Source organism: Polyodon spathula, chromosome 15, assembly GCF_017654505.1.
Source record: "Polyodon spathula isolate WHYD16114869_AA chromosome 15, ASM1765450v1, whole genome shotgun sequence".
Classification (NCBI taxonomy): domain Eukaryota; kingdom Metazoa; phylum Chordata; class Actinopteri; order Acipenseriformes; family Polyodontidae; genus Polyodon; species Polyodon spathula.
Window position 1 is genome coordinate 1,844,103 of NC_054548.1, and position 12,157 is coordinate 1,856,259.

Sequence of the window (12,157 nt, forward strand, 5' to 3'; positions counted from 1 at the left end):
TTAGAAAACAGAAATGTTTTTTTTTTTTTGGTTTCCATGGCAACATTCAACTGTTTTCTCAACGTTTCTTGTCCAGCAAACATTAGCAATGCCTTTTGTGGCAACATATATTTATATAGCACTGGATGACTTCATTGCATGGCGAATTGAGCATTCAAGCAGCCAATATTCAATACTGTGAGCAGCAGCACAGTTCAAGTGACAGTCCACACAAGCTACTTACCGTCTGAGTCAATGCTGTTGAGGCCGGTCGGTGGAATGATGGACACTTTGCACTGCCCAAGCGGGCACTTTCGGGGGTACACATCTTTGCAGGCAGTGTGCACCTGACAAAAAAATATTGACAACAAAACAGAACTGTGAAAAAATAAAGGAATCACAACAACAACACAGTCAAAATAAACCTGAAACAAACCAACGATTGTCACAACTGTAACTCAAGCTAACCTGAGCAGCAGCCAATTCAATCCCAGTCCTGAAACAACTGCTAGAATGAGTCTCTGCACTTGAGAGGCCAGAGCTGAGCCAGCTCAAATCACACTAGTGCTAATTAGTCTCTAAGGTAAAAGCTTAGCTAATTGGAACCATAGAGCAAAATACATTCCTAAATAATAATAATTCAGAAATTAAAGGGTCTTAAAATTGAGCATGGTCACGCTGTGACCTAAAACTCACAGTGACAAAAAATAAAAATAAAAAAAATGCTGACACCTGATCACTGTCTGGGGCATTACTGTATCTCCACCTCTGATCATGATAATAACACACTGGCACCTGATCACTGCCTGGAGCATTACTGTATCTCCACCTCTGATCATGATAATAACACACTGGCACCTGATCACTGCCTGGGGCATTACTGTATCTCCACCTATGATCATGATAATAACGCACTGGCACCTGATCATTGTCTGGGGCATTACTGTATCTCCACCTCTGATCATGATAATAACACACTGGCACCTGATCACTGCCTGGGGCATTACTGTATCTCCACCTCTGATCATGATAATAACACACTGGCACCTGATCACTGCCTGGAGCATTACTGTATCTCCACCTCTGATCATGATAATATGATAATAACACACTGGCACCTGATCACTGTCTGGGGCGTTACTGTATCTCCACCTCTGATCATGACAATAACACACTGGCACCTGATCACTGCCTGGAGCATTACTGTATCTCCACCTATGATCATGATAATAACGCACTGGCACCTGATCATTGTCTGGGGCATTACTGTATCTCCACCTCTGATCATGATAATAACACACTGGCACCTGATCACTGCCTGGGGCATTACTGTATCTCCACCTCTGATCATGACAATAACGCACTGGCACCTGATCACTGTCTGGGGCATTACTGTATCTCCACCTCTGATCATGATAATAACACACTGGCACCTGATCACTGCCTGGGGCATTACTGTATCTCCACCTCTGATCATGATAATAACACACTGGCACCTGATAACTGCCTGGGGCATTACTGTATCTCCACCTATGATCATGATAATAACAAACTGGCACCTGATCACTGTCTGGGGCATTACTGTATCTCCACCTCTGATCATGATAATAACACACTGGCACCTGATCATTGTCTGGGGCATTACTGTAACTCCACACCCTGCCTCAAAGTAATGAAACATGAAATCAAACTATAGTGCTATCTTGACATCCTGTTATCTGTCTTGGACATAAAATAGAGAAATACTGAAAACAGTGACTTAGTGACGTAACGCATGTACAGTATGCACTGCATTTACTATTCACCTCTCTAGTGAATAACCCACAGAAGAAATCCTCTGTGAGTTGCAGCGTGACTGTTGAAGCAGAATGTAAAAAGGGAAGGCAAGTTGTCAGACACCCTGCAATGTGTGACACAAGTCTCGTCATCCTTACCATGGCTTTACACCACAGGCAGCGCCTGTCCTGCAGCCTGAGAACACTGCCACAGGTCTTGTCACACACAGCACACTTGGCACTAACGGGGAGGTTACCTTCCAGCCACTGATGTGGCATTGCAATCTGCAAAGAAAAGAAAAGTCGACTGAGTCACCTGTTTTGTTTTTACTGTTTTTTCTTAGTCATTTCTAGGGCCCATTTCCCTTCATTTTATAATCTTCCATATTCTTGATCTCCTTAACAATCTCAGCTAAAGACTGACACCTGCTTAGACACACAGCTTTGTGACCTAAAATACAATAAATAACTGATAAAAAACTAGTCAAAAAAGATGCAAAGCATATGCAATATGAACACATTCCAGAACATCTTATTTCCATTTCCAATGTCACGCCACTAATAATCACTTACAGTCTTATTGCTACGTTATCCCATTTCAGGGCATTACGTAATAAAATCACACAAGTTTTCTACCTCAATTCCTGAATATTAAAAGTGGGTGATGTGTTACAAAGTGCCTTACCCCATCCTCATCCTCAATAATGTCTTTCCCTATGGAGGCCAGCGTCGTCCACTTGCAGTTGTTGGTGGCCCTGACTGCACATCTCTTATGTGCCTTGAACTTGCAAACTGGAAGACAGAATCGGAGAGGACGCTGTAAATCCAGTCAAGTCAAACCTGCTCCTGACAACTACTCAAGTGATCTTTGATGCAGGTTTGATTGTCAATCTTGATCTTAAACAAGATAGCTTTTAACATTTGCCTGTTAGAGAAGGCATAGCATTTCCGGTTCCTCTCACTCGGGGAAATGTAACACGTTGATAATACTCATTAACACTCATTTATATTCCAGCTAAAATCTAAGTTAAACATTTTAATTATTTATCCTGCTGGACTCAAAGCGTACAGAATCAAGTCCCCAAGCTTTTGGGATTCACACATTTCTGTTTCTCTCATCACATCCTGGTGACTTTTGTAAATTATGCAGTTTATAGCACACCTGTGATCTAGGAATCAAATCTTCTCTCAGCTGGCACAGAGTGGAACTGTTTCTTAGTTGGTTTGTCCCCAGACACTTTCATGGTGTTTGCAGTCATTTTGGGTGTTTCATGTTGTTCTTACTCATACTTTCTTTTTTCTTTAGTTTTTTTAATCAGTCTGTTTTAAGGAGTTTTGAGTGAGTTCAGGAACTTCTCTTCATTTCTGCATATACGGAATGTAGGTTAAATCAGCCTGAAGTGTCTTTATATTAGTAAGTGCCAGCACCACCTAGTGTACAGCAAGTGTATTGCCAGCAAAACAAAAGGAAACTTGATCCAAACCAGAACTGAAGAACAGCTCCTGAATTCAGGTGAAAGCACCTTAACACAGACTTATTAAACAACAAATAAATTGTAAAGGGACATTAAAGGCCAAGTTGCTCTGTTTTAATTTCAGTCTGTTTCATGTTTTGATTCAAATGCATTCATCAACGCAGAATGGTGCATTAACTGATACTTTGTGAAGAAGGTGATAAAGGGAAGAAAAAACCTAATAGCTCAGACGCCTCCATGGAAACACAATGGTCCAGTTACTGAGATGAAATGAAATGCTCCATCTCAATCCAAAACATTTCACAGTTTACAGCTAACATAGTTTTCTGTGCCGTTTCTCAGCAAGGGCATGCAATTCTAGCCCCCTTCCCTCCTCTTAGTGATTTTAATAAATTAAACTCTGCCAGTTAGTCTGTTGATTTCCTTGAGTAAATTCAATTGCTCCTTTAATCAGGTTAAGAATGTTCCTCTGACTCAAGATAGCATAAGAATTAAGCGCTTGATTGATCTGATGCCCAGCCTCAGCAATAATAAGCCATCCACTGCATTGCCAGTTTGGAATCTCTAATTATTTGCCATTTGCAAAGCAATAAACTCGATCGAGTGTGAATGACATCTCTTTAACTCTTTCCTGCCGTGACTCCATCGCAAACACAAACAGTTCAGAACATCAGCTGAGCTCTGAAACCTCTGTCTTAATCCTCCTGCTGTGCCCATTGGTACTCATTAACAGGGAAAAGGGTTAAAGGGAAACATTCAAATGCTTTTCAGAGTCCAGCACAGTCAAGATTTCCACAGATTCAGTAATCTGTTAAAGGCATTTTGATAGTTCATTTAAATCCGTACAATCACATTTAATCCTAGGTGGCTTTTATATTTTGTTAATAATTTAAAAAATGTTTATAATCATTGGTAATTTTACAGCATACATGGATGGATTTTGGTTTGTTTCCAGGAAGGCTTTTTACTCTCACAACTTGGCTATCATTTGAAAATGTATATACTCTTTCACAATGGCAGGGGAATGAAACACACACAATTGCAGACTGTTGCAACAAAGCTTTCACCCCAAAACACCCACTCAAACCCTACTGGACAGTAACAACCACCCAATCTTCTCACCCAGGGCACTGAGCGCAAAGTTTAATTTAACTATTACAAAAAAATAAATAAATAAATAATCCCCATGAACAGCCCTTGTGTGAGATTTGGAAACGCTTCTGGGAATTGCATACAGGATTATCTCTTTAAAGTGCTCCAAGACAGATGGCACTGTTCTGTGTTTTCTGACGTGGTGTTGACTAAATCCCAGCTGGGAACATGTGAACGCTGATATGTGATGTCAGCAAGGCTGTTGTGCAGTTACTTTATTGAACTCGGCTGCTTGGGACTCATGATATTGCCTAATTTGGTGACTATCCTGGTGTCAGGGTACATATATTAAATTAAAAAATATATATTTTTTGATTACATAAAATCATCTCCCATGGCTTCCATCTGTAAATGAATCCTCATGAGGATAAACAAATGAAACAAAAAAGAATATTGATGCAGATAAATGATTTATGACTAAACAATACACACATACTACTACTCAAAAGTAATTTGTCTTCATTTTATCATAGCTGTCTGGGTGACTATACCTCCCTTCCTCTGCGATTTCATCACTGTCAAATAAATCAAACAGAATTTATTTTTATTTTCCAAAAAAATGTGACTTAATCCTATAATTCCCAAACCTGCCTCGTGTGTAAATACACTTTTACAGTGGCCAGTGTTGCCATTCCTATTTGACAACTAAAACGAATGGCTTTCATCTGTAGCAATGAACAGCCGTGTACTTACCAAACACCTACAGGCAAGTTAAAATTAAGTGTGATGTGTGATGGGCAAGAAGTTGAATTAATTCAACCATTGGATTGAGATAAATGCTGCACACATAATAATCCCATCAATAATGCCATGTTTCAGCAGCTGGGAGTGCTGTTGTATATACAATGCAATCCTGCTTGAATAAAGCCATGAGCATGAATTCCCCCAGGAGTGCCCGACACAGTCTCATGGTGTACACCGAAAAAGACACAACCAAATATGGCAAATTTCCACTGCGTTTTCATATCCCTCTGTGTGCTTTGTGTAAACTGTACGGCACATTATTGAAAAACAGCTTATTGTAATTAACCAACGACAAACAGAAGACACAAACCCATTGTAATAAAGTACAATAAGAAATGTGATGCTTTTGTTGTATCAGTATTTTTGAAACCAACCACATTTAAATAATAAATGCACAGGAAAAATATAAATGCTTTCAGCAGACACTAAAAAGCAGCGTCTGTCTGGCAGTGAACCACTATCTCCTGCAGTGCGCTAATGACCGTATCACTGTGTACAGTATTTGGATCAGATGCAATAGGTTCATGGTAAGTAAAAGACACTAAACTCCATGTATATCAACTTCAATATCCAGCGAAGTAATAAAATATTTACCAGTCTAACTCAAAAAGCACCTGCCAGCCAAGGAGAAATATTAATTATGTTCCCTAATTGCTCAAGACAAAGAGAAGATTTACCAGAAAAGCCATTTGTTCTTTTCACAGTATTGTTGAGCTGACATCCTGTACCAAAAAAATACATAAATAATAATGTGCCGACACTCTGCATTCTCAAGAATTCAAGTCGTGATTCTCCATGTTAGAGGTGTTAGGGGGTATATTTTTGGATGTGATGTGTTGCTGAAGTCTTATTCCTGTTTTATGTTCGTGATTCTCCATGTTAGAGGTGTAGAGGGTTATATTTTTGGATGTAATGCTTTATTAAAGTCTTCCTGTTTTATTGGCATTTGTGACAACCCAACACAATTAAATTTAAAACACAATTGTCATGGTCTAAAATACTCAGCCACATTTAGAAGAAAACTGCATTTTTGACAAATGTCTTTATTGACTAATAATGAACATAAAGCTGAACTTAAATACTATATATATATATATATATATATATATATATATATATATATATATATATATATATATATATATATAAGTAAAGAACCATGTATATAAAGTAAGAACCATGATCCTCAACAAGAATCTTTTCTTTTTCTTAATTGCATTTAACTGTGTGTATAATGGGATACAAGGATTTATGTTAATGCTCTACAGAGTTCTGGATCTGCGGCCAGCCTAAAACTTGTATCATCAACCTCTTAATAATGTATCTTTAGTTTTTTCATCAATTTTATATTTTATTTTAAATATGCAGACAAATACAAATGACATACAAACAACCCAAAAAACAATAACCCATTGCACTGCTCATGTATTTAGGCATGTTAATAAGACATGGGGCAATGAATGCAGCACGGTCCACACCAGAGGGAATATCTGAAGGGAAACTCGGGTGCACAACAAAGGCAGGTGCGGTGCAGAGTGCCTGGCAGTCCTTACCTTCACATGAGAGGCCATGGGAGGTGACCCCGGACAGGCTGTCCCGGCACACGTTGCAGAAGGTGGGGCGGGCGTGGGAGCAGGCATACCAGTTGTGCATCCCTGAGAAATGTTCCACATTAAACTGTGCCGTCTAGCAAAGGAGAAGTTAGACAAATTGGCAGCACCGAGACATAACTAGGTCTAAGCACTTCTAGCTCATGTTTTTATACATTTCTCAAGAGCAGAGCTGTCACAACCCTCTTTTGTAGTTCCCTGTGCAGTCCTCATGACTGGCTATTGTAGGCTGAAACAGCACACAGTGTTACAAAAAAAGGCTTTTGATTTGGGTTCATATTACGTCAAATAGCTGAGCATGAATACAAGATTTGTTATTGTTAGTTACTTAAAATCATGACAAATGTATAGAGATTGTTTAAGCTGGAGACCCTTCAATCACAAAACAATCAGTTATTGTAGTTATTTTAGTCACATTCAGACATTTTTTTATTTATTTTTTATTTTTTTTATGACCCAATTAAAAGAAATTTGCAATATAGATTTTTCAAATTTTATATATATTTATATTTATTTATTTTTAACACTCAAAAATATGTACCAGAAACCAAGCAGCAATAAAGGAATTTTCTTTTCTGTTTTATTCAGTATAAGGAATCATATTCTCATATATAGTATACATTATATCACATACAGTACGGATGTAAGGGTTTTCATATATAAAATCACCTAATGCTGCCTTTGGTAAGGTAGTCTGAGATTGGTGCTAAAACCAGTCAAATGTGTGATGCCTATTTAAATGAAGTCTAAGTCCAAGCTCAAAAACAAAAATGAATTTAAACTACTATGGAAATAATACGTACGGTCTATGCTGAGACAATTTAGTTTAGAAACAGAATCTTTTTTTTTTAAATCTTCAATAAAATGTTTTACAGTTCTACTATACCATGGTGAACACACATCACTCAAATACCCTACATATTATCAGAGGAAGAAAACGTTCCAATTGCAGAGCATGTAGACTGAGAAATGCTATTCAGGTAACTGCATTGCTGCTGTCTGTGCAAATCAGAAAAAGACACACACTCTGGGAAGACGGTGTGCAGCACATTGAGGGAAAGCTAACAAAATAAACACTTACCTCGTAATGCTCTCTGGACTGTACAGATTTTAATGAGGTGATCCAGTCTTCCATTTCCTTTCTGTTTTCTGCACAAAGAATGAGCCTCCTGAACGGTGTAATTATCTGGAAAAGATTGTGGGGGGTGAGTGTTTCCGAAGGGACACTGGCAGTGGCGCTTGCAGGGATGTGCCCGCTCTTTAAAAGGCAGCCGGGGCAGCCCCCGTCTTTGGTGCTGCAGCTTGAGAAATGCATTCTGACGTCGAGAATGTCTTTGGGGGGGGGGGGGGGGGTGCTACAATCTTGTTTCGTAACAAGTGCTGCATTTACCAAACCTCCCAACAAATTCGGGCTGCCTTTAATCTTGTTACTTATTGATTCCGCTGCCTGCAACTTTTGTTTTCTCACTTTGACTCAAAGAACATCTGGCTACCTCCTAAATCTCTGCTCATCCTTGCTTATACACCAAATGCGCGCTGCACATAGATTAGAGACAGGGCATACCTTCACACTCAAGACCTGCCTAGTAAGAACAATCCCCGAAAGACAAACGCACTGCTAGGGAGATGGACCCCAGACCCACCACACGCAGGCTCTATAAACATCAAATACAATTCTGAGAAAGAACTGGAGCGCTTCACATTTCTGTTCCCTTTTCTGTCTCTTTGCACTTGCAGTGCTTTCCCTAGGGTCCACATTTGTGTGTTGAATTTCCTCTACCCACACTTGCACTGATCACTTTTTGTACAAGCACCACCCACGCAGCCATTATGCCTTCATGTAAGAAAGAGGGTCATTCCTTTTCCAGTAACTCAGCTGCTGGCTTAACTAGGCAAAATACCTAATGAGGAGAAACTGCAGAACGCAAAGCATACAGCATCATATGAATTTTACTTTAATGATTGTGCATGCGAATACCTCTCAAGACAGAAATAACAGTGCCTATGTTTCCAAGTTGTATCTTTGGTTTTATTTTGTTGTTTTGTTGTTTTGTTATTGCATTTCTAATCAGTAACCTCGGGTTATGCCAGCAGTATCGTGGAATAGGGCGCATAGGGACTTTATTATTTTACAGTTGTTGGCAAAGACAACTGACATGTGGAAATTGAATATTATAAATTATGAGGTGCTTAGGATATAATTTAATTATGTTCTTTCAGAGCCCCCCAGTTTGTTTTTTTCAATTGTTAATACAGTATGGATCTTTATTTCTTTGGAATTCGTTTTCAATCTAATTGCTTCTATTAAACAGCAGTGCAATTAACTCATTTTAACACATCTAGCTCCATCTTGCACCATTTACAATCAAATGCAAATGACATCAATCAATACTGCTCCTTTTCTTTCCATAGACAAATGTATGTAAATATTCATTGGACTACAGTGGGGGAATTGTATATATGAAGAAAGGTGAAAGTTAAAAAGAGATTAGGCAGAAAAAAGAGGGATGAAACTGTGCATGTGCATGCGTGGGCGAGTGTGTTCACCCATGTCAGTTTTCACAGTCATCACAGCCTGTTTGTGCCTTCCTATTGTAGGTGTCCTTATAAAATAATTGCCTTTGTCGTTACCATTAGTTTGATTGTCGCACTGATACAATTGTTAACCCTCTGTGGTTAACGCTTCTCTATACTCTATAAATATTATCTTGTTGTTTGAAAGGAGTGGCTGAAGCCCCTGAGAGAGAATGTGCAGAGGGGATTATGTTCTGTTTGTCTCCCTCTCATTACTGCAGGTACAGTACATGACAAACTGGAGAGCCCTCACGTAATGTAACATGCTCTATAATTAACATCTGTACCATACAGTAGTGTTGAATCTCTGCTGTGCTGACCCGAGTCCCCAGCTCTTTAAATGTTTAAGGATACAGTAGCACAGTATACATTCAGATATGCCGGACACAATGCATACTGCCCAATCAAATCCAATTAAGTAACAGCTGTCGTGGAGGTTAGAAAGTTAAAGACATGTGCTTGCTGCCAGACTGCTTCCTTAAATAGCCCCTCCCTGCTCTTATTATTTCACTGCCTGGCTGTGCTATAAACACATAAAAGGGGTATTGTATCTGGGGAGTCGAGATATGCCCAAATCCTTACGTGTAAATTAGAGTAATTGATCCGTTGGCCTGCACACATTTTCAAGGGAAATAAAGCAGGTGGTGGAATTGATGACAGAGCCTGCTGCACATCCCTCTCTCTTTCCAATATTAGAAGTGTAGATTAACAGCAATCTTTTTCAACAGCTCTGAAGTGCTGCACCACTTCATTAGATACTGTACCTGCGTGCTTCTTTCATGAACAAACAATGAGTGGGTTTGCTAGGGTTAAAGGCACTTCACTAAAGTGTTCATGTGTTTATTTATTAATTGTTTTTCATTCTCTGACCCCACCCAGTCCCTGCATTAGCCTCACAACTGAGCACATGAGGCCTCCTGGAAATTGATTTCAAAATGCTGGTCAATATGTCTAGTGCCATGATGTTAAACCAGCCAACACTGCTGCATTTTAATGGCTCTTTATGCTTAAACAGCTTGGGTCTCTGGAAAGAAAAGACAGTGCTGTATACTGACCCTCTTTCAACTCTGAGACCACTTACAGTTTATACAGTACGTTCATCAAATCAGCAACCAGTTGCCAACTAATAAACCTTGCTTGGTTTCCTTTAAGCAGTGCTTTACTAATGTGTATTGTAACCACCCTGCAGCCACACACTTAGATATTAATATAAACTGATTCTGGGAGTGTTTCTGTTAGGCAATTAAATAAAGTGCAAAGCTTTCCCTATACAGGCTATATGTTAATGTCCTTACAGAAGTATTGAAATGCATTTAGATACAGTACCGAGCAGGAAACACAACGAAAAGCTCATGGCAGCTCAAGGTGCAAAAAATGAGTTATATATTTGAAAATGTTAACAAAACAGCTACACCAATAATCAAGAAGCCAAACATTCACCAACCCATCAATCAAGCATTTCAACCCCACCATGCCTCTATGTTAGTGCAGCAACAGTAAGAATGGGAGAGGCACACATGTGGGTTGACTACAACAAAAAAAGGAAATGATTTACTTACTACACACCGCATATTACCAAACCACAAACATCAATACTTTATTTCCGGAGGGCACTGTTTTGGCAATTGAAAATTATAATACCCATTGCTTTCTGCAATTTAAAATGTGCATGTACATTACACGATGTCACTGGAAGAAGCACAAAAACTGGCTTTCTAAATTAGTAATGAAAATCAACAAAAAAAGAACAGGTTTAAAAAAAAAAGGGTCTATTATACTGACTGAAAGGGCAGTACTTTACCAGTCCATCTCGGGCTCATCTCACGGTGGGCACCTAAACCCCCTCAGCTGTGTCAACCAGGAGAAAGGCATGCGACAGCCAACCTGAACCAGAAACTCCTCCAGAGGTATCTTCTGCTTCTCTGCCTGCTGCTGCCCCCACCCCTGAGCTACATGACAGACGAGAAGCTGAGAACTGCAACTCCCACACACACACGGGCACACACACACACTGAGCTCCAAATGTAATCTTCCCTGCAATGTCTCATTGTCAGCGATTATCAAGGTTGTCACAGTGGCATTACGTGTTCAGGCATTCCTTCGTGCATTGAAGCACTGAAGTTCTAATCCCGATAGCGGTTTTCAACTACTGTCATTGTCATTAGAATCCTATGACTTGATCTGGCTCTACTTGCTCCAGTGGTCAGCTGGTTTCCTACTACTGGGGAGGCTCCTCTCATCTCTAATCCCTTCCTCCAACTACATGAAAAGGCTCTTTCTCCCTCTGTTAATTTCACCACAGCTTATTCCGCCACTCAGCTGGAGCTTTATGCTGCCTTCGATTCTCTTCCACCTCACTGCGGAGGATCTTTTAGCAACCCTCTCCCCTCAAACCCCAGATAAAAACAGTTATTAACAGCTGCACATTTTCCCCTCTCTCTGATTAAACAGTCTATGCAGGGAGCAATTCTCTCGTCATTAGTTTGGAGCCAAATGGATGCTTGATTACCTCTAAATGTTTTCCCAGGACGACTGATCAAATGAAGCAGAGAGAAGTCAGTATCCCAAAGCTGAAGCTGGCTTTAATTCTACTGGTTCTGCATGAAATACAACAAGCACTCAGTGTAATGGAATCCAATTTATTAAAAATAACTGACATCAGGCAATGCTTTCTATGTGCAATGTTTCAGCTAATAAAATAAATGTCTTATTTTTTGTACTAATTCACTCATGTTTGAGTGACAATGTTGGAGGTTTGAGATGCAAGCTGCCCATCTCCCCATCCTCTCTTGCTCCTGAACTAGACTGAGATGAAGATCATTAATGAAACAAGTGATATTACTACTTA

General features: G+C 39.5%; 1 protein-coding gene across 3 annotated transcripts in view; it reads right to left on the minus strand.

The window, feature by feature from the left end:
* The window catches only part of LOC121327947 (diacylglycerol kinase eta-like), a 67,769-nt gene that overhangs the window by 18,761 nt on the left and 36,851 nt on the right, over window positions 1–12,157 (minus strand). For all 3 annotated transcript variants that reach the window (XM_041272312.1, XM_041272310.1, XM_041272311.1), the window contains 5 exons: window positions 7,817–7,921; window positions 6,679–6,811; window positions 2,440–2,546; window positions 1,914–2,039; window positions 224–326 (listed from right to left, as the gene is read on the minus strand). In XM_041272312.1, the coding sequence (XP_041128246.1) occupies window positions 224–326; window positions 1,914–2,039; window positions 2,440–2,546; window positions 6,679–6,811; window positions 7,817–7,921 (574 nt within the window). The remainder of the gene's footprint in view (window positions 1–223; window positions 327–1,913; window positions 2,040–2,439; window positions 2,547–6,678; window positions 6,812–7,816; window positions 7,922–12,157) is intronic.